The 22,710-nt window shown below is 32.2% G+C and overlaps 3 protein-coding genes across 9 annotated transcripts; 2 read left to right on the plus strand and 1 right to left on the minus strand.

Moving 5' to 3' along the window:
* Positions 1-2,344: 2,344 nt before the first annotated feature.
* LOC143343362 (TBC domain-containing protein kinase-like protein) lies at positions 2,345-11,509 on the plus strand. 6 transcript variants are annotated; one of them, XM_076768194.1, is made up of 15 exons: positions 2,345-3,007; positions 3,622-3,834; positions 3,915-4,016; positions 4,134-4,164; positions 4,606-4,834; positions 4,910-5,184; positions 5,261-5,407; positions 5,483-5,603; positions 8,924-9,085; positions 9,152-9,329; positions 10,085-10,291; positions 10,384-10,643; positions 10,715-10,842; positions 10,958-11,120; positions 11,188-11,509. In XM_076768194.1, exons 1-15 carry the CDS (start codon positions 2,986-2,988, stop codon positions 11,293-11,295), a joined length of 2,346 nt encoding a protein of 781 aa, XP_076624309.1. In that variant the 5' UTR covers positions 2,345-2,985; the 3' UTR covers positions 11,296-11,509. The 6 variants fall into 6 exon arrangements, with proteins under 6 accessions (XP_076624309.1, XP_076624306.1, XP_076624303.1 ...); XM_076768191.1 differs by adding an exon at positions 3,065-3,167 and having other exon boundaries at positions 2,346-2,696; positions 3,915-4,164; positions 11,188-11,508; XM_076768188.1 differs by having other exon boundaries at positions 2,346-3,007; positions 3,915-4,164.
* Positions 11,510-11,667: 158 nt separating this feature from the next.
* Positions 11,668-16,246, plus strand: LOC143343361 (protein broad-minded). The gene is made up of 8 exons (XM_076768187.1): positions 11,668-13,370; positions 13,443-13,780; positions 13,858-14,054; positions 14,128-14,466; positions 14,554-14,873; positions 15,305-15,482; positions 15,605-15,820; positions 15,925-16,246. The coding sequence occupies exons 1-8, from the start codon at positions 11,695-11,697 to the stop codon at positions 16,048-16,050; spliced, it is 3,390 nt and encodes a 1,129-aa protein (XP_076624302.1). The 5' UTR covers positions 11,668-11,694; the 3' UTR covers positions 16,051-16,246.
* Positions 16,247-16,363: 117 nt separating this feature from the next.
* Positions 16,364-20,385, minus strand: Aif (Apoptosis inducing factor). Of its 2 annotated transcripts, XM_076768196.1 has the most exons (13): positions 19,996-20,384; positions 19,455-19,559; positions 19,261-19,373; positions 19,061-19,121; positions 18,814-18,974; positions 18,614-18,744; positions 18,373-18,548; positions 18,117-18,308; positions 17,837-18,030; positions 17,496-17,748; positions 17,206-17,390; positions 16,882-17,130; positions 16,364-16,740 (listed from the first exon to the last, which is right to left on the minus strand). In XM_076768196.1, exons 1-13 carry the CDS (start codon positions 20,084-20,086, stop codon positions 16,669-16,671), a joined length of 1,983 nt encoding a protein of 660 aa, XP_076624311.1. In that variant the 5' UTR covers positions 20,087-20,384; the 3' UTR covers positions 16,364-16,668. The 2 variants fall into 2 exon arrangements, with proteins under 2 accessions (XP_076624311.1, XP_076624310.1); XM_076768195.1 differs by having other exon boundaries at positions 19,261-19,559; positions 19,996-20,385.
* Positions 20,386-22,710: the final 2,325 nt, after the last annotated feature.

Genomic DNA, 22,710 nt, shown 5'->3' on the forward strand with positions numbered 1-22,710 from the left:
GTCCATCTGAACCCCAAGTATTAAACTTGCTCTCGTCTGAGAAAATAACTTGCTTCCAAAAATCTAACGATTTATTTATGTAAATTTTTGCGAAATTAAGTCTTTTTTCTCTATTCACCTTATTGACGTAGGGGTTTTCCTCGCTACTCGTGCGAAATACCCTGATTCTTTAAGTTTGTTTGATATAATTTTTGGACAAATTTTGTTACCAGTTCTTGCTTCTAATTCTGTTGCGATTTTAGGTGCACTTTCAAATGGATTTTCTTTTATTTTCTTTGTAATAAATCTTTCATCCCTTTCAGTTAACTTATTCGGTCTCTCGGAACGACGCATATTTTCAATTAATCCTGTACTTTTGTACTTATTAACTATACATATATTGTACACTAGCATGACTCCTTTTTACCATTTCACCAATCTCGCGAAGTGATTTCCCACTTTTCCATAATTCAATTACAATTTCTCTTTCCTTTATTGTAGTTTCCTTATTTTTAGCATTCATTATGATACAAACTATGATTCTTTAACAAACCACGCTAACATTTGACGAAATGCTATGAAACAAAAGAAACAGAGATAAAAGAAAGACGAAATTCTCCCAACATTTTGAGTTTTATTGGTATATTTCGCCAATAGATATCACGTATGAATACTTTTTTCTCGCTGATTTTCTTACTTCATTCGGTATTTGAGATTTGTTTGTTGTATTTTTATTTAAATCATAATCAAATTCATACTATCTGAAAGCTGAATTAATTTCCCAACTGCATATGTGCCTTTCATAGCTAAGTAGCCTTCTATAATCAGAGTTATTATTGTTTAAACTGAATGTATTGCGGTGTATGGATACTTTTTTCGGTAACTGTACTAACGAAATTAATACGAAAATTGATAATGTGATCAATTGATTTGGCAACGGCGTCGCACGTGTTCGTGCGGAAGGATGCAGTGAGGAAGCCGCTGCAGCCACCGTACAACGAACCATACCCGATAGTGCGTCGAGGCGAGAAGAACTTTATTGTGCGCGTGGGTGATCGAAAAATAAACATTTCAATAGAAAGACTAAAATCCACGTTTAGTTTAAACAATATAAATTCCGAGGTACCTGAAACGGTAAAAAAGGAAATCAAAAAGACTGTACGTTTTGAGGAAATTGTGCCCAGAGTGAAGACACCCTCGCGTTATTTAAAGTAGAGTCCGACATTATCGGATGTTATACGTAGCGTTCGGCCACCCCTGGGAAAAATTTTAATGAGAGATTCTAGAGGCCAAAATACGAAGAAAATAAAAAATATCAATTTGTTGATTGAGGCTTCGTTAAACAGTTATTAACGTTTAAAGTTCCGCCTGTAGAATGGCAAGGGAGTGCCTCCCACCGGGAGGGGCCTGAAAAGGCCCGGCGCGGCGGGAGACTCTGTGATGGCTCACTAGAGTTGTCGGTCCCTCATCAGGTCACCAGGCGCCTGAGAATGGTCACCGTAGGGTTTTAGCCGGTAAGAGTCCGGCACTACCAGCCAGTCCTCCCTTCGGGCGGACCAGTGGTTGTTCATGAGGATTTCCCCACGTACAAAAAAAGGGTGTTCGGCTACCCCTGGGAAAAATTTACACGAGCAATTTTAGAGGTCAAAATAAGACGAAAATCAAGAGTACCAATTACTTGATGGAGGCTTCGTTACAAAGTTATTAATGTTTAAAGTTCCGCCTGTAGAACGGCAATCTGCAAACAGCTGCATGCACGTGATAGGTTTAGGCAGGTCAATCCCAGAGGTTCTCACTCAGAAAACCGTAAGGTTGCCGATACGTCAGTAAGTAGAGTTTCTACTGCTGACTGCGAACTATTATCGCACGCACACAGCTGGTCGCAGTTGCCGTTCTATAGGTGGAATCTTACACGTTAATAACTTTTTAATGAAGCCTCAATCAACAACAAATTAGTATTCTTGATTTTCATCTTATTTTGGCCTTTAGAATCTCCCATTAAATTTTTCCCGAGAGGTAACCGAACACCCTGTATATGTATAGGAACGAAATGTCGGTCGAGCGCTTGCGAAAGAACGATCCCTCTGGTGGCGAATATGGGAGAGGACGACTCCGCAGTTTAACAACACATTCTTTTTTATTATAAAATTAAGCTTTATATAGCGAATAAAATTGTTAATAATGGCAATCTTGTATATCATGTAAGGAGAAAAAGACTTTCCTACGTTTGCTAGCCTTATCGATTTCATTAGTTTGGTTCGCTATAATATCTAAAGCCACTGTTCTTTTAGCGAAAAGATTGTTCTAAAGCAATTTATATTTTACGAGGTTGGTATATCAATTCATTGTGTTACAAAGTTCCATTAAATAATAGATAAACAATTAACTTTATAAACCTGTATAAACCATGTAAAAGTAGCTGTGTTCATGGTTATAGCACAGTTTGTAAACTGTGGTTATAGTTTCAAACAAGGAAATTCATAAAAAAAGTATCGATGGTTTCGATAGTATCGATCTCCAAACATCGATGGTTTGTTGCTATCCCCATTTATGACATAATATACTATAAAACATCAGATTCTGTTAAAGTGATTTTTCTTGCCATCTATTGCTATAAACGAAACCGGATACACCAATTCATCATTTAAATGATTTTACAAATGGTCATATTGAATAATTTGATCATGAGGAAATTTAAACCTAAAAAGTCTTCGAACGTATTCCTTTTATAAATTAATGTTTATCATAAACATTATTTGGAGATTAATAATATAAATTCTTACTGGCCTATGTTTTGGAATTACATAAAAACCTATTAATAAATTAAGTACGTAAAACATACATTAACTTTCTGTGATCTACAGCATAATACGAGAAGAATGTTTTAAATTGTATTTAAATATTTTGGTACATTACTTAATACAAAGTTTAACCCTTTGTATTTGGAGGCGTTTCTCTGATCACCTACTAGCAACTTGAATACATTTTCTTTTGAGATACTGGAAAATGAACCGCTTCAAATTAAATGGTATAATATTGGAATCAATTATTTTATAAGGCAGATATTTGCCTTACAATCTTATAGAACTTATTCATGAAAAACATAAATCGAATTTTTACATCTTGTATTTTTCAAGTGTGCAATAATATTTGAAACAATCACCAATATATAATATATGTTTGATAGAGTAAGTAACGCAATAATTTGTTTGTTATTTTTCATCCAGAGTTTTTCAGTTTAAACACATCATATGATGATATACCTAATTTAAAAAAAAATTGCTCTTCATATAAAATTGCTCTTTATCAATAATTTCTGTTACACTATTCTGTATCACTATTGTGAAGGCTTATGTACAGTTAACTGATATTTTTTTACATATATTTGGGTAAATTCTTCATTTTTTTATTTGTTATTTCATACAATGTGAATGAAAAATTTGAAAGAAACATATTTTTAAAAATTTTACACTTATGAAATTTTTTCCTATATAGTCACCTGTAATTTCTTTGTATCCCCATAGAGGAGTTATCCAAGTTATTTGTTACGGATTAGTAATGATGTAGTTAGTCAAACTGTTACATACAAAATATTTTTTATTGTATTAAAACTATTTAAAAGAATGATCATTTTAATTGCAGGGTTAGAAATGTGTCCAGCACTTTTAGAAAATGAAGAACGTTGTTTTGGCGGAATAACATTTTTTGCACAAAGTCATCCAGTTGAAGTTTGTGGTAGTAATGGTCTACCTCTTACACCAAATTCAATAACCATATATGGAAAGTCTCAGTTCCTGAAAACTATACACGATCAAAATTTATCAAGTTATCTTGATATAATTAGAAGTAAACATGGTAAATACTGAATTATTAATTTTAGAATTTGATGAATCTATTATAAATTAGTATTATAATGTAAATTACTTTCTGTATAGAGAGGATAGTGGTGGTTACAGAATACAATGGAGATCCATTGAGCACTAAGGAAAACTTAATCATAGATGATATTGTGAAAATAACATTTCAATGCTTATTAGGTTTGCAAAAAATGAACAAATTAGACTTAGTGCATAGACATTTAAACCCTGCAAATATACTCATTAATAAGAGTGGAAATGTACAGTTATACAATTTTGGTTTATATTATATGACAGATAATGGAAAGAATGTATCTTTCCCTATTGGGTATGTATAACAAAATTTATTATCCCTTAGATAATGACATAGTATTCTTTGGAAACCCAATTTCGTTATTGCGTTAATAACTCATTTGTGTAATTGAATTAACATTTATCGTTGTAGGTAATCTTTTATTTTACTCTTTTTCTCCATGATTCCTGTTTCTAAGTTGTCTTACATTGACAATTGAAATCAGTTAAAGATCATTCATGATGCCTTGCATATTTAACATAATGTATATCAACTTATACAAAAGCAAAATTGTAACAGTGTTAATTAATTATACATTAATATTAATATTTGCCAAAAAGATTCTTGATGCATGATTTTTTTCATTGACATTCATCATATACTTTATTTTGTATTTTACGAAAAACAAATCGTATAGTATAATAAATTTAAAATTTTGTATTAATATATAATACAATAGCCGTTATTTATTTATAGTTATCCAAAGTACACTGCACCTGAAGTATTTTTAAGTCCTGGTGTTAGTAGTCCAAAAGTAGATTCTTGGTCCTTGGGTATGATTATTGCTGAATTATTATTTGGAAGACAAATATGGCCAGGCGTGAAATTGTCTCAATGTTTGCGAAAAGTTCTTAGTTTAATACACTGTGAAACTTCTGTATTTGAGCGCCTTGCAAGAGAAACAAATTGTTATAATATTTACAAGGTTGTACTTTTCCTTATTATAATATTACAACTTTTTATTAATTCTTTAAGTATTAATAATTAACTATTGTATCAGGAATTGCCTGATAAAGTAAAAGAGTTTATAGATTCATGTCTTCAAATTCAACCCTCCGCACGTCGAACACCAGAGGAATTGTTAAAACTGCCAATATTTGAAGAGTTTTTATTAAAAAATGAAAAAGAAAAAAAAGAAAATCTTTATAAGAATGTTATTGTTAGGAAAATGGATGAATTGTACTATTTATGGCAGCTAGCAGGTGGAGACATTACAGTGGAATTGAAAAAACAAGGACTGATCAGATCAAGACCACCTATTTTATCTATTCCAAAGTATTTATACAAAATGTTATAAATTTTGTGTTCTATGCAACTGAAATATAATTTAATATTTTTTTTTATTTTTTAGTTTAGTTATACTTTTAGGTCAAATGTTTGGTCGGAGAGACAGTGCTGGTTTACTCGATTTGCGTGTAGTCAAAGTTCCACTTGATACACTACGTCAACGGTTGTCTCATATTCCGTATATAGCAAATTATCCATGGTTAACAAATCAGTAAGTATAATCGTAACAAAGTATAAAACTTAGTTCTTTTCAACTTTTACAAATTGTTCGCTAATGTTTTTACAGAATGCGTGTTCAATCTCAAGAAGATTTAACAGATGCTGCCTCTCAGTTACCTTTAATTATAAGAGAGAGGGATACAGAATATCAATTTTATAGGATTGTTTTATATGATAGATTACTGCAGGTAATTGCATAATTTCAAATTTATAATATTTTTGGGTACCTATAGATTTTTATTACAATTTTTTAATATATAAGGTATTTCACCTAATTTGACCACCTTAAATATATAATTTATTTTGTATGATAGAAAAAAATGTCAGGGGGAGAAAGTATTCTGTTCAAAGACGCCAATACGGTGATGGGCCGAATTTTTTTTTGCTCAAGATCATTTTTGCGGGATTTCAAAGTCATCGTTTTTTTTTTTTTTTTTGTTTTTGTTTTGAATGGGACTGCATATTTTCGCTACAACAGTCTTATAGCTTATAAAAAAAACGAATCCAACTAGGTACAATATGTTGACCTTCACGTGACCTTTAGCGAGGAAATTATGAAATGTTTGTCAGTAACTTCAGTACGCGTTCGGGGACGGTAAATGAAGGAATTTCAATTTCATTGAAACAGTGTACCGTGTAATTGTTCCTGGTGCTTGTAAACAAACATCCGTATTCTCCTTTCATCGGTTGAAGTATGTTTACAAACATTATTATCAGTATCAGCACAACAAGCTGCGGTATCGGTATCGAAAAAGTTGAAATGATTTTAATCTATGAAGAAGCAGGATGGAACTCAACGCATGCACAACGGTTGTACGAAGAAAGACATCCTGATTGTCGCGTTCCTTTCAGACGAAATTTTGACCGTATAGTAAAATTATTTACTGAATCAGGCAGTGTCATTTTATCTAAAAGAAATCGTACTAAAACTAAAAGAAACGAAGAAGCTGAAATCGCAGTTTTGGTTACAGTACTGACAGTAGAAACAAATCCTCATGTTAATTACTCGCAGATGGCGTCCAAGTCTGCCTTGTCTTGTACAAGCGTGTGGCGAATTTTGAATCGCAATCAATTCCATCCATACAACGTTTCGTTATATCAAGCACTTAATGATAACGATTTTGAAGAACGACGTGTTTTCTGTAACTGGTCATTTAATCAAATACAGTACCATAACCAACATTTTTTTGATTATGCGTTATTTACTGATGAAGCCACATTCACGAATAACGGGCAAATAAATAAGCATAATATGCATTATTGGTCTGCGGAGAACCCACATTGGCTGAGGCAAGTTCAGAATCAGCGTCCATGGAGTGTAAATATGTAGTGCGGTATCGGTCGCCGAGTTATTGGCCCATTCTTTATCGAAGGAACATCAAATGATCAAAACTGTGTAGATTTTTTAACAAATAAATTATTTATATTGCTAGAAGACGTTCCGTTACAATATCGGTCAAGAACATGGTTTCAGCATGACGGCATCATACGGCATAATGCACTCGTCGCACGCAATGTATTAGACAAAATTTTTCCCGATCGTTGGATAGGACGTAGTGCACGAATTTATTGGTCAACTCGATCACTGGATCTTATTCCACTTGATTTCTTTCTGTGGGGTCGCCCAAAAATTAAAGTGTACTGATGTTCCCACAACAGCAGAAAACATGCAAGAAAGGGTTCTACATGAATATAGATCAATTGCTGTAGAACAACTTAAAAATGTACAACAAGAATTTATTTACCGCCTCCAAAAATGTATCCAGGTTCATGGTGCACATTTTGAAAACTTAAAATAAAGATTTAACTTAAGACTGTTTCAATGAAATTGAAATTCCTTCATTTACCGTCCTCGAACGCGTACTGAAATTACTGACAAACATTTCATAATTTCCTCACTGAAGGCCACGTGAAGGTCAACATATTGCACCTAGCTGGATTCGTTTTTTTATAAGCTATAAGACTGTTGTAGCGAAATTATGCAATCCCATTCACAAAAAAAAAACAAAAAAAAAAACGATGACCTTGAAATCCCGCAAAAATTATCTTGAGCAAAAAAAAATTCGGCTCATCACCGTATTGACGTCTTTGAACAGAATACTTTCTCACCCTGACATTTTTTTCTATCATACAAAATAAATGATATATTTAAGGTGGTCAAGTTAGGTAAAATACCCTATACAGGGTGTTAAGTCATCCCTGGGAAAAATTTTAACGGGGGATTCTAGAGGCACAAATAAGACGAAAATCAAGAATATCAATTTTTTGCCTGAGGCTTCGTTAAAAAGTTATTAAAAAATTAAATTTAAAAATTTCAAATCATTCGGAAAAAATTATTTTTGGTTGCGGGGCTCAATAACAATCATTTTTGGTGAATACACATACCCCTGAAATTCTACCCACAGAAAAAAATTCGAGTAGATACTGAAATTTTTAGATGAAATTAAAAGATTTCAAATCATACTAAAAAAATTATATTTAGTTACAGGGGTCAATTACAAGCATTTTTGGTAAATAGACATACCACGAAATCCTACACACTTTCGAGAAAAAATTCTTTACCGAAAATCTAATGTGAGGCCAAAAATGCTTCCCTAAAATTTCATGCGAATCTTTAAAATGTCATAACTCCTGAACGGATTAGAGGATTTTAATTTTTCAAAATGCAAACAACGAGTATTTTAGTGGAGAATATGTAGAAATTCTAACAATATTGAAAAAGTTGTGCCTTGACATCGTAAAGTGAGAAAAGCCACTTAAAGTGGTTCAATTTTCAAACGGCCATAACTCCTACAATAGTAAACATATTTCAATGAAACTTTTTTCTGTAGTAGAGCTTATGGGTATCTACAAGAAAGTATTAGACAACTAGTCTGTAGAGCGTCAAACAAATTTTTAAGAAAAAATCAGTAGGGGGTGTTGAAATTTTTCGGCGAAAAAAAAAAATTTCAAATCGTTCTGGAAAAATTATTTTCGGTTGCGGAGGTCAATTACAATCATTTTTGGTCAATAGACATACCCTCGAAATCTTACTCACTTTCTAGAAAAAAATTCAGTACGGGCGGAACTTTAAACATTAATAACTTTTTAACGAAGCCTCAATCAACAAATTGGTATTCTCGATTTTCGTCTTATTTTGGCCTCTAGAATCTTCCATTAAAATTTTTCCCAGGGGTGGCCGAACACTCTGTATAGTATGTTCAATCCTTCCATGCTGTTATCTCTGTATTAAGTCGTTTCTTTAAAAATTATTTTAGATCAAACTTAATTTGTTTTCAGGGGGATATGTTTTAGTTAGCACAATTTTATGACCTCTAATTTTTTTTTTTTTAATACTACGATTCTCATTATCTGGATTTTTAGCTTCTATACAGACGAATCCATCCGAATTAAAAAATACTAATTAAATTTAATGTAAAAGTTTGTTGAACAATCGCTGAATTCGGAAATGATGGCTGGCTCACTTTAGATATCCGCCATATTTCACGAAAATAATTTTGTAATTTAGGTTTATCCAATTACCCGGGAAGCAATTATAGAAGAAGCTCATAAAGATATACCACCGCCTGTTAGAGGAGCTGTTTGGGCAGCTTTACTTGGTATTACTGGTGACATTCAAAAACGCTATGATATGCTTGATAAAGAAACACCCACCCATACGGATCGACAGGTAATTAACTAATAGATTGTATTATGTTGTTTACTATCGTACTTCAAATGATTAATAATTTCATAGATAGAGGTAGACATACCGAGATGTCATCAATACAGTGAATTATTATCATCTGGTGCTGGTCATGAGAGATTACAGAGATTACTGAAAGCATGGGTTCGAAATAATCCTCATTATGTTTATTGGCAGGGATTAGATTCGTTAACTGCTCCATTTCTTTATCTTAATTTTAATAACGAAGGTAATCTGCTAAATATTTTATTTCTAAATTAGAATACAGGGTGTTCAGCCACCTCTGGGAAAAATTTTAATGGGGGATTCTAGAGGACAAAATAAAACGAAAATCAAGAATACCAATTTGTTGATGGAGGCTTCGTTAAAAAGTTATTAACGTTTAAAGTTTCGCCCGTTCTGAATTTTTTTCTCGAAAATGCACAGGATTTCAGGGGTATGTCTATTTACTAAAAATGATTGTAATTGAGCCCCGCAACCGAAAATAATTTTTCCAGAACGATTTGAAATTTTCTTTTTTTTGTCGAAAAATTTAAGCACCTAATTAGATTTTCGGTTAAAGAATTTTTTTCTCGAAAGTGCGTAGGATTTCGGGGGTATGTGTAATGATCAAAAACGATTGTAATTGACCCCCGCAACTGAAAATATTTTTACCAAAACGATTTGAAATTTTTTAATTTCACCGAAAAATTTCATCACCTACTCGAATTTTTTTCTCGAAATTGAGTAGGATTTCGAATATATGTCTATTCACTAAAAATTCTTGAAATTGACCTCCGCAACCGAAAATAATTTTTCCAGAACGATTTGAAATTTTTGAATTTAATTGTTAATAACTTTTTAACGAAGCCTCCATCAACAAATTGGTATTCTTGATTTTCATCTTATTTTGGTCTTTAGAATCCCCCATTAAAATTTTTCCCAGGGGTGGCCGAACACCCTGTATATTATTTATAAATTTAATATATAATATTGTCATTTCAGCTAGAGCATTTGAATGTCTATCTGCATTTATACCAAAATATCTTCATAAATTCTTTCTGAAAGATAATTCTGCCATTATCCAAGAATATTTAGGAAAGTTTTCACAAATTATCGCATTTCACGACCCTCAATTGGCTAATCATCTTAGATCGATTAACTTCGTACCCGAATTGTTTGCTATACCATGGTTTTTAACGATGTTTTCACGTAAGTTGTACATTACCAATATTAGTACTATGTAAAGGAAACTATTCACTCTCATAACGCTTATATCTATTTACGAAGTTTCTTTGTTTTAGATGTATTTCCACTTCACAAAATACTCCATTTATGGGATAAACTTTTATTAGGAGATTCTTCATTTCCACTTTTAGTCGGCTTAGCAATATTAAAACAACTGCGCGACTCGCTTTTAACTTCGGGTTTTAACGAATGCATTCTTTTATTCTCTGATCTTCCTGAAATAGACATAGAATTATGTGTCAAAGATTCTATGATAATGTATCAATTTACACCAGCTAGTATAACTTATAGAAAACATCAATTTAATCAGCCAAAGGTATAAAAACGCATTTATATGTAGATATTATTTAATGTCTTTAAAAGTTTAAATATAGAGCTGTATTATAGAATGTGAATTGGCCGGAATTAGAACCAGGGACAGAAAGAATGCCGAGAATTAGTGTTGATGACTTTTTGAATTTGTTAGACAGTAATTCTGAGAGGTTAATAGTCGTTGATGTGCGCAATAATATACAGTAAGTATCTTATTTGTAGCAAAAATAATTGAACTTGAAATTATTTCTAATTATTGGCATTAATTTGTAACTTGTTATTTCTTAGCAATTTACTTGTAATTATACTTGTTTTCAGATTTGAAAGGGGTGCTGTGGTTGGAAGTATTAACATTCCATTTACAAGTGTACAACTTTCTCAAACTCAAATTGAAACTCTTGGACCACATGCCAAACCACTTGTAGGAAATAGAAACAGTATTGTTGTAATTATTGGGCCTCATGATCAAAATAATGCATTGGTAAATATTGTATAATAAAATTGTTTATTATCTGTAGACAGTATTGAAATTAAAATATCTTCTATAGTTTGCAGATTTCCTTGTAAAGTGTGGAATTGTGGGAGTGTGTACTTTACAAGGAGGAATTCATGCCTTGCGAGCAAAGTCTGTAAATGCTATAGTAGCTACGCGTTAAAAGTAACATTTTGTTATTGTAGATTATTGTAAAAGGTCTACGTTTGTACATATATAAAAATATTGATTTTTATTATATTACCTGTATATCTATAAATTTTTACCTAGTTATAAATATTGTACAAAATTATTGTCAAGTATTATTAAGTATCGTAACACTTGCAACAATTTCGCTATGAAACAATTGTGAATACAAAGCATGCCTTATAAAACTGAAAGAAATGACACTTTTTATACTACATAAAGTATACTATTCTAAAATATCTGTATCTACCCTACCGGTAGTCATAGAAACTGAGGCAAAACAGAACTTTAATACACATGCTTCACTCACCTTTAGTTACTACTTTTAATTAAAAGCACTATGATTTTGTAAATACATTTAAATCATTTTTCGAGCATGGAAAATAGTATTTCTCCCAATCTCCAAAAGTGGATAAAAAAGTGTTTAAAGAAAGAGTTTGAAATTAGTATACAAAAATCATTGGAGGAAGATGAAGACAGTATCGATATAGCTCGAAGAATTATACATTCAAGAGAAATGTCTGTTTTGTTGAATTCTATAAGAGCTACAATTGTTGAACAATCTGCTTCAAGATCTACATCAACTGTGATTTCTGAATCTCGACCTCAATCATCTCTTTCTTGTCTTAGTGATCAAACAAGTGAAGATTGGTATTCTCCTTTGAATAATGATGAATATTATAATGTTATTGTTGAAAAAATCAATCGTGATAAACCTGCTCATGTTAGATTAGCTGGTTACGAAGTTTTATTAAAAAATGATTTATCAAATTTAAATAATAATTCAGTGTGGAATTTTCTTAAAAAGGCTTTACTAGATAGTCTTACAGATGAGAGTAGGCCTATTTTTGAAGCTAGTTTACAAGTGCATGCAAAATTATTGTCTTGTTCACAACCACACGATGTGTATACAAACTTATTAGATGCCTTTAATGCTCAATATCAATCGCAGAAGATATTTGAAATATTACCTACTCTAATTGCTGGAATTAATTTTAAATTTTTCTTGCATGAAAGAATGTTTCGTATTATACATTTGATAATTCGTTACCATGATGAGAAGCTAAAAAGTGCAAGAAATCCTGATAAAACTACAGAAGAACTAATAGAACAATTTATGAGCTTTCTAAGCACACACGAATTTGGTAATGCAATGCAACCTACGACATTAAATATATTGAACATTATTTCCATAGTAGAACCACGTGCTGGCTGGAGTAAAAAGTGGGTGGTTAGCCTCGCTACCAGAAAAATGTTTCTAACTGCATTAGGCAAATCGCCAGGTTTGTTGCAACATATAATGCACTATGTACAAAAAGGATTGGAAGATCCCCCTCATTTTATAACAGTTTCTATTTATGATGATCCAATGGAAGTTATCATTAATGGAAATATGATAGAAACAGTAACTTATCTACACTGTTTATGTTTTGTGTCGCAGCTCTGTGCTTATGAAACAGGCAGGAGACTCTTAGTCGAAAGTACATTTGAAAAACCATTTTCAGTTTCTGAATTCTTATCTGCTTCTTTGAAAGCTCTGAATAAATTATCTGTAGATACACTGAATGGTGTATATAATGTCTCCTGTTATGCTTTACAAATTATGTTAGATAAACCAACAATTTTATATGACTTTGAGTTTTATCACATTGCATTATGTCATTTACCTTCACTTTCTGAAAATAACATAAAAATATGGCCACACACATTAAACATTATTCTACAGATGCTAGATACAGCAGATGGTTCTTTATTTCTTACCTCAGAATGTAAAGAGCATACAGTTAATTTTGAAAACAATGTGATAAAATGTCCAGCCATGTTTATTATAGTAATAGCATCAAATATGCTAAAGCAACCTTTCTCTATAATGAATGTTGAATATCTTCTTAAATTATTCAAAGTAATAGAAAAATTATTTGACATATTTGATGTTTATGAAATTATACAATATAAAATAGAAAAGAAATTTTATCCCGCTGTATCATATTTTTATAATAAATTGGATAAATCTTATTTTGAAAATGAAAACAAAGCGCAACAAATAAATAGGTAAATTTCATTCTTTGATAATCTTTATCCATTGGTGGTATACAATAGTAAAAAACAAAATTTTATTTGCAGTGCAATTAATACACTACTACTTAAAATAGTATCTATACCATTTGGATTGAAATCTCTTGTTCAGGAATCATCAGTATTTCAGGAATTAATCGAGGGATCTATTGCGCCATTAAGAATGTCATGGTCATCGATGGAAGTAATCAACTTTATATCATCTGCTGCATTTTTTTGTTTGGGATATAATCTACTTGCTAATCTTGCACCCCATGTTTTATCAACTTTGTTTTCACAAACAAGTATCATATTAGAAGATCCGCATTATTTTTTCGATCCATGGAATCATGAAAATATTCAGACATTTTTTCACGTATTAACATTATTTTCCCTTAATTTTAAATGTAAGTATAATGCTGAAAATTTATTTCATTTTAATATTAATCTATTAATGTTAATTGTATATTTAAAATGTTGTTAGGTTTCTCTGCATTTATGACGAATGCAAAAGAATCGTATAGTAACGAGGAACAGAATTATCCACTTAATTTACTTGAACTATTTAAAAACTCAATAAATCCTAAGTCAAATTATCATTATTTAGGACTTTCATCATTAAATACCGTAATTTGGAATTTAGATATTTATGTATATTTAATAGAATTATTAAACTTTCAGGTATTGCTCAAATGTATTTTAAAAAGATATTTTAATTAATTTGCATTTTTTTCATAACACAAATGTATTTTAGAACGTTTTGTTAAAACTTCAAAATTTGGATACACAAGAAACTGAAAACGAAGATATAAATACAGAATATATTGATGATTATACTTTAATACAACATAAAATTATATCAAAAACATATTTCATTAAAAGCATGGATGATGAAGAAAGCTCAAAATCAGAAGAATACGATTTACCAAAATTACCACCCCCAAAATTAAATAAAGAAAACGTATTCTTCTCAAAAACAGAATATAGCACAGATCTAGAAAATTTGCTTCAGGAAGATAAGCCTGGATTGTTAGATAGTAATTGGATTCAGCAAGTCAGAGAAGCATATAAAGAATCACCTGATCCAATAAATGTAAATATTTTTGTTATATATATTAAGTTATTCTAATTTTATCATTTCCTGAGAAGATTTTATACATTCAAATTTCTTGATCATTAGAACACAGTACTGATTCAATTAGTAGATCAAATGCAGAAAGCAATTCCCACTACAGAAAGGGGAGAAAATTTTCAGTGGCAAGAAAATGTATCATCGAATACAGATTTTTGGTTTGCAGAAGAAATTCATGGAATTAATTTAGCTCTGTATTATGCAGAACAAAATGGTGTTATGGAAAATACAGTTGAAATGAGAGAAAAGTTACAAGAATTTATAAATGCATGTTATGCATTTATACAATATGAAAGATCAACAAAATTTGACGGTTTTGATTGGTTTTTATCAACAGTGTTCATGATTTGTAGTGGAGACATAGAAAAGTATGTATTAATTCATTTTATAATACTGAATTCTTTTAACTAAATTACGTTGTATGTATTCATGAAATGAGACAAAACTTCTGATAGTTACTTTCTGATTGATATTTAATTCTTTATCATCTGTATATTATATGTGCAAATAAGTGCCTCAGCTGACAGCGAATACACCTTTTAGCAGCAAAATTAAAAATGTTTTTTCAAGATCTTTTTGTAAATAGTCATAAAAATATCTTGATAAAACAATATTAAAACTGTTAGTATCTTTTGAATGAAAAAAAGTTTAAGGTAACTCTAGCTAGTCAAATATCATCATTGGCAGAGGTCTCAGGTTGAAAACTTAGTCATCATTGCATGTAAGAACGTTGTTTATCATCATCGACCTTTTGAAATGCCTGTGAGATAATACTTTAAGTTGTGATCACTGATTACAGATGCAAATTATTTATTATGCAATTAATTCGGTTCCCAGTAACCATATTTTTATGGTCAAATTGGGGAAAAGTCATAGATAAAAATGTTAAGGAAGAATGTGCTACTCAATTTACGTTTATGCAACTGCTAGAAAGCATCGTTAGTAAAGAATTCCCACATATAAAATTTGCACTTAAGGTATATATTACAAATAAAATTATTTTGGCACATGTAATTATTTTTAATACAATTTTATAAATTATGGTTTTATCATTAGGAATTATTTCTCAATTTTAGTAACAATTAATTTTGCTATCTAGAGTACTTTTGGAATGGATTGGTCCTTAATATGTAACTTAATGATATCTCAATGCTTTTTGGGTCTACTTCCTTGGTCTCAAATTAAACATTTTTTCGCTATTTGTGTAATATATTCGCCTGATTACATGATATACTACTGTGTATCACTTCTGTATCATTGTCAGCATACAATAATGCAACATGTGGCAAATGGCAAGATGTGGCTTGAACATATGGTATGTAAATATTGCATATATGTATACATATATATAAACATATACATATATATATATATAACCTTTAGTATGTACACCAATATATATTTATATTTTTTACATAGACGTTGGATGATTATCAATGTCATAGTTATATCAAATTTATGGATACATTAGACAAAAGATATGGAAATAAAATTTTACCAAAATTATCTATAAAAAAATGTGATTCAGTAATAAATGAAATATGAACATTTATTAACAAAGTATGAGGTAACAATTCACTTTGTAATAAACCGTCTATTATGGTAATAAGACAAGAAACAAAAAATTAAAATAATTCTGTAAAAATATGTATATCTATTGAATATTAATAATTTTGAACAACGTCTATTATTACATATTATACAAATTGTACATTTTTATAATATTTTTTAACACATTTCCTTACATACATGCATGTAACGGTCAATATACTTATTGCTTTATAAAATATTCTTCATATGTACATACATATGTACCTGTTGAGTACATGTATGTATATGTATATTAACAAAAATTAAATTTTGATTTAATAACTAATAAAACAGTTTTTTATTTATCTCTTAATAAAGTTTACATGTATTAATAGTGTAATAAACAGTATCTGAATGTCCATAAAAATGCATTTGTCTATAAATTACTTTTGGATAAGCTTTGTACGTAATATGTGCAATATTTATACAAGTCGTACCTTTTAAACTCAGGAATAATATACTAGTTGTAGATTTTTTATTTGTAAAAATGTTTCAGAAGAATGAATACAGACCCACATATATTAGTGACACAATTCATTGTCACACATTCATCATATTCTTGTGTTAACGGAATTAATCATTGTGAATAGTAAACAGTTTTGCTACTTCGTTTAAATCATCATATTTTGTGCCTCTGGCAAGGACCTGCAAATAAAGTTTATTCTAATTTTTGTACTGTTCTACAGACACTTTGGCAAAGGAACTGTTTTTTTGATAATAGGAGCAATAAAACGGGAAAATTTCTTTTACTCTATTTCTTATGATTTCCATGTTCCACACACATACCTGCCTAGCAATTGACATCCGGTTGAAGATATTCCAAAGAACTATACCAACCACAATATCATTTCTTAAATAAAAAATAACTCCCTTTCCAAAATCATCATATTTTTTGGGTTCCTCTGTTGTTGATTTTGAACTATCGCAGACTGTTGTTTTACTATTTTCTGAACTTGCTTGTTCATCAGTGGTTATGATTGTTCTTGATTCTAATTCTGATTTTACTAAATTTTGTGTTTGCATCGAGTGTACTTTCTATATTATGAAAATATAGGTTATAAAAATCACAAGAACATAATATGATTTTTAATGTAATATTTCATTTATTACCTTTTCACTCAAAGATCGAGTTATTTCATCTGAATTAGAAATGGATGCTGGTGAAGCAATAGACTCTGATGTTTTAGCAAAAACTCCTACAGTTGGCAGCGACGAATCTACAATACCAATTGCTTCATATCCAACCTCTGGTCCTAAATCGGACCAAAACATTGACTGATGCAGATATGGTTTTCCTAACAAAAACAAAAATGTTTTAATAATTTCATTTTTTATTGCGATTTCCACAATTATATAAAAATGATAATATTATTTTCATAATAACATAAATTTTAACTTACCTGCACCAGTCATATTTTCTCCTGCTAATCTTCCTGAAATTACAGCGTGATCATGATGTTCTACTCTTCTTCTACCAAGTCGAATATCATAAAAGCAAGCTGCATCTCCAGCAACCCAAAGATTACTCCTTGCTTCTAATTCTGCATTTACAAGGAAACCGCCTACATCAGGATCTGTTTCTAAATGCGAAGCTATTGCTAAATCAGTATTTGGTTCAACACCTACTGCTATAACCACTTGATCGGCATCAACCTTTTCATATAAATAAAGAGAAACAAAATAATTACTTGCAGTTTTCCAATGTTTATGTAAAGTCTTTGAACTTTTAAAGTAAACATACAGTACGATTTTCTGAAAGAACAAGCGACAACTGTCCATTTTTATACGAATAGTCCTCAACTTCAGAACTGGGGATACACTGAACACCTTCCAACATTGCTTTTTTTGTTGTCCATTCACTTAAATACTGTGGCAGTATTTGATCCATTATGAACTTTTCTTTATATACTTGATATACTCTCTTATTTTCAGGTACTAAAGAACAGTATGGTTAACTACTTCTTTATGTTAATTAGCAATTAAAACGTTATGTTAATAAAGAAAGAATAGAAAAAACATACAATTACGGGCAAGCGAGCAAGCGAGTTCTGATCCAAGAAACCCTCCACCAATTATTACTATATTTTTATATTTAGGATTATGCACACTATTTTCTAAGTCAAGAAAATCTTCTTTTGTTCTAAACGTTATAATTTTATCTTTGAGCTCATCTTCGATAGATTCAAAAACTGGAAGATTTTTAGGTAAAGCCCCTAAAAAAAAATGTTAAAATTAAAGAATATGTATACATCTTGAACACAATTTAATTACACGTACCAGTTGCGATAAGACATTTATCATATTTTATTTCATAACCATCTTCGAGCGTCACAGTTTTAGTTTGGACATCAATTTTTATAACTTTCCAACCTGTAGCTACAGCTACACCACCTTTATCAGATTCAATTAAACTATTAACATTCGAATAAAATTCCTGTGGCTCATAAAATATACTGCAATATAGTAAATATTTCATATCAGTTATTTATTTAATAGATAAATGTTATTGAATAACTACCTTCTTTGTGTTCCATTCCACTGCTTAAAAAGTAACTGCCCACTTATTTTCCGATCTGTGTTATACCAAAGTTCTTTAGATAATGGTGGCCTCATGTAAGGAAAGTCTGTTTCTTCTGTTATTACTAAAACCTGAAGTCATTATTTAATTATGCGTATTATGCAATAACAGAATAAATCTACTGTTATAGTAGTATATACCTTAGCTTTAGGGTCTCCAGATTTAATTGACCTAAATGCAGAAAATGCAGCAGTTCCACCTCCTATTAAAAGGTAAGGTACATTTTTAGGAATTGAACTAGAATTAGAAGGAGATTTAATTTTTTCCGATAATCTTCTATGTCTTCTTCCATCCTTTTTCCCTAAATATTAACCATAAAAAATGATTAATTACGAATTTTTACACGTCATAAAAAATTAAATAGTGATAGGCTATAACTCAACTTACTCTTACTTACATCCGTCTGCAAATCTGATTTTTTTGATGCAAACCAATTTGTCTTAGATATCTATGGAATAGATTTAAATAAATTATTAAAATCAGAACAAAGAAATATTTAAATAATAATTCACATTGACTACAATTATAAGCTATTTTGAATATAAAAGATATAAAATATAATCGACAGAAAATCAATAATATTGTACCACATATATTGTAACTCCAGCTATGATTAAAGTGGCCAATATTTTCCAATATGGTGGCGATGGTGGTGGTGGCTTGTCTATACACTTTTGCGAATCTTCTGATTTTCCACAAGCTTCATAGCATGATGGCGGACAAGATGCATTAGGATAAGATTCACAAGAAGGGACAGTTTTTTTTAGTTTGAGATACCTACTTTCAGGTACACATTCTTCAGGTTTTATGGTGGTTCCCGGGAGCTTGTACGTTTTCTTGTCAGATGCATTATTACTATACCATGAATTGCTAGCTTTAACAATTCCTAAAAACCAATAAATAATTAGAAGTAGTAATTAAAATATTGGAAGAGAAGTTTCAATGTAATACAATAAATACAAAGTATGAAAAATAATTATAAACTGTACTTTGAAGTAAGATGAATATTAGAATAATGAACTTTTACTATAATGACAAACAGTGTTAATGAAAATAAAAAAACGAGTTTTAAGGTTATGTCGCGTGGTATATACTTCAGATCGTACATGCCGCACAAAAGTTTAAAGGAATATTAACAATTGTCATTACAGGGACATGTATATACAATGATTACATTTTACTAATCATTATAATTATTACTTAATATAGTATTAATTAAAAACTTAATCAAAAAGTATCATGAAGCCTGAAAATTGAAAAAACTTTTTCAATTTAGCCGAAAAAAATTTTTCTTCAAAGTGAATAAATATGTAAATGCTTACCGATATATTTTAAAGGTCGACAGAAATGATTAACATGCGAATGCCTCGTAAGTTTTGGCAATCGTCCGATAACTCTACCACAGCTAAACATTTTTGACGGGCCAATTTTGGCCTTATGCAATATGGTGGTGGCGCGTACGGCCGGTTCTGTTCACGCGCACGACTAGAAGTCGCTTTATAGTTTTCTCATCACAATTAATTAACGCAAGACACTCCATTACCTCATTTCTTTGCAACTAAGTTGCCGTACTTACGATTTATCAATTTGAAACACTTTATCAAAAATTTGTTGTGCAACGTTAAAAATAAACGTGCAAATTTGTTAAAATCTGTATTAACTGTATATAGGTAGGTAACGAATGACAGCCGTGCAGGCAGACAACGCGGTAACAATCGCGCGAGTTCATTCCAGTTCAAATTCTATGTATACATATGCATATACATATGTATGTGTATATGTGTTAACGATTACGAAAGTGGTGTACATTTTAATTAACGTTTTATTACTTGCTTTAAGTTCTTTAGAACAAACTTTTATTATTATTTCTTTCTTTACCATTAATATGGACAGACAATATAAATTGGCCTCTACTTGTACCTACCGTAAAGTCACCTTCTACGTGTCTGTATACTTCAAAAAACCCTTAACTTTTAAGAGAAAAATTTTCTAATAGACTTCATGCATTAAATTTTTGTAAAAAAATATTGCTTATACAGTATTAGAAAAAAAAGATTTAAAATATTGGTAAACGTTTACTTTAGTGGCTTTGTCCTAAACTTTAATTTTTTAATGGTTCTTTTTACGAAAGACTGTATTTGCATTAGTATTTTTTTTTTTTTAAAGATTTAAGATTTTAAGAAACTATAGTATCCGTGGAGCGATCCCGATGATTTCTGAGTTCGTTATAGAGAAGGAGATTATGAACAACTTTTATCTGAACAATACTTGTCACTTGGCCTCAATTTTAGAGATACACAAGGGGCCGCCGATTGTTTTCTGTTTACATTAGAGTGACTGACAGGCGAGTGTACATGTATAACAGGTGGACAAAAACTCATATATGCATAGTATCGATATAAAATATGGTAATTATGCAGATGATTTACGACTTCGCCGATTTTGATGACCTTGAAATATGTTGTCAAGGTCACTATTCTGAACAACTTTTCCCTATACATGTTACTGCCGCTTGGCCTTCGTCTTCTAAATATTTGCAAAAATAATTTTATTTCCGTCATTCACCGACTGTCGGTTCAAAGCCACAATTTCAGACATTCTTTTCCTGCAACAAAAAACAAAAATATGAAATTTCATTCCATGAGCCCTGCGGAGCAAAAAATAAAACATCCCCCACGACTTCAATAGTAACATATTAAATTCGTTTTCCAGACTCCCCCTAACAACTACACTAACTAATACCGATACCCATTTTTAATATAATATATCTCGGAAACTAAGGCCGAGTGGTGGTAATAAAAGTTGTTCAGAATAGTGATCTTGACAACATATTTCAAGGTCATCAAAATCGGCGAGGTCATCAGTCATTTGCATAATTATGTAAAATATAACTAAATCTAATCTAATTAGTAAAAATAATTAACTAATTTAATCAATATTCCAACAATTTGTTTTAGTGACTAGGTTAGGTCTGACTATTTTTTATTTCGACGTCAAGAGGAGGGCAGTTTGCGTCCTGGAACGAGTGCGACACATGAGTTAGGTCTGGGCTAGTATGTTATTGACCCCCCCCCCCCCCGCGGGTGGAGGAGGCGGCTGCCGCTCTAGGCCGCCTTCTCCCGAATAAGATGTTGGAGTCCGCCGCCTCTACGTGGAGGTGGTGCGTTCAACCGCTCTCTACGGGGCCCTAGTTTGGGCCCAGAACCTGGATGACAGCCGGCGCCGCACCTCCGTGCTGCGCCGCGTCAACCGTCGGCTAGCCATCCGGGTTGTTAGAGGTTATCGCACTATCTCCCACGAGGCGGCGACTATCCTGACGTGTCTTCCACCCCTGGAGCTCCTAGCCTGGAGAAACCAGTTGGTTTCTCCAGCACTCCAGGAAGCTCCGGGAGGTTGGGAGACCGCTAGAGGTCTGGGTTAGGAGACAAGCGGTCAAACCGACGAGGCGCCGTGCACAACGGACCGTTGGTGCAATCCTGCCATATTGGCAAGAGTGGCAGGACAAACCGGTTAGGCTATCCTACAGGATGACACAGGTGCTCACCGGGCATGGTTGCTTTGGTGAGTACCTGTGTCGAATCGGGAAGTAGGCGACGACGGTGTACTACCACTGTAGAGACCCTCAGGACACGGCACAGCACACGCTGGAAGCCTGCACAGCGTGGGCAGATGAGTGCCGTGTCCTGGAGCAGGAAGTGGGGAGAAATCTCTCGCTGGCCACCATAGTGGGAAAGATGGTGGCCAGCAAGAAAACCTGGCAAGTTGTGGCCTCCTTCTGTGAGGTGGTAATGTCACAGGAGGCCGCCGAGCGGGAGCGCGACCCTGCACGGAGAGGGGGGATCGGGAGGGGGGGGGGGGGGGGGGGGGGGGGGGGGGAAGGCGAGGCGACCTACGTTTCCTGGCTTCCTCCAACGGCCTTGAGGTCCGGATGGACCTCCGGAAGTGGAGCGGTCCGTCAGTACTCTCCTATGGCCACCACGTCGGCGGCCGGGGGATTGATGGGCCACCCATGAGGGCTACAGCAGGGGCCCGAGCAC

Source organism: Colletes latitarsis, chromosome 7 (genome assembly GCF_051014445.1).
Source record: "Colletes latitarsis isolate SP2378_abdomen chromosome 7, iyColLati1, whole genome shotgun sequence".
In the NCBI taxonomy this organism is placed as follows: domain Eukaryota; kingdom Metazoa; phylum Arthropoda; class Insecta; order Hymenoptera; family Colletidae; genus Colletes; species Colletes latitarsis.

Excerpts from the sequence above, each read along its gene's own strand:
- LOC143343362 (XM_076768188.1), top strand. The coding sequence starts at position 2,986 with ATGAACCGCTTCAAATTAAATG. Across the intron at positions 10,843-10,957 it reads GATGTGCGCAATAATATACA|ATTTGAAAGGGGTGCTGTGG; the intron begins GTAAGTATCTTA and ends ACTTGTTTTCAG. Across the intron at positions 11,121-11,187 it reads ATGATCAAAATAATGCATTG|TTTGCAGATTTCCTTGTAAA; the intron begins GTAAATATTGTA and ends TATCTTCTATAG.
- LOC143343361 (XM_076768187.1), top strand. The coding sequence starts at position 11,695 with ATGGAAAATAGTATTTCTCCCAATCTCCAAAAGTGGATAAAAAAGTGT. Across the intron at positions 14,467-14,553 it reads AATCACCTGATCCAATAAAT|AACACAGTACTGATTCAATT; the intron begins GTAAATATTTTT and ends CTTGATCATTAG. Across the intron at positions 15,821-15,924 it reads AGATGTGGCTTGAACATATG|ACGTTGGATGATTATCAATG; the intron begins GTATGTAAATAT and ends TTTTTTACATAG.
- Aif (XM_076768195.1), bottom strand. The coding sequence starts at position 20,086 with ATGTTTAGCTGTGGTAGAGTTATCGGACGATTGCCAAAACTTACGAGG. Across the intron at positions 19,560-19,995 it reads TCGACCTTTAAAATATATCG|GAATTGTTAAAGCTAGCAAT; the intron begins GTAAGCATTTAC and ends ATTGGTTTTTAG. Across the intron at positions 18,309-18,372 it reads TAAATGTCTTATCGCAACTG|GGGCTTTACCTAAAAATCTT; the intron begins GTACGTGTAATT and ends ATTTTTTTTTAG.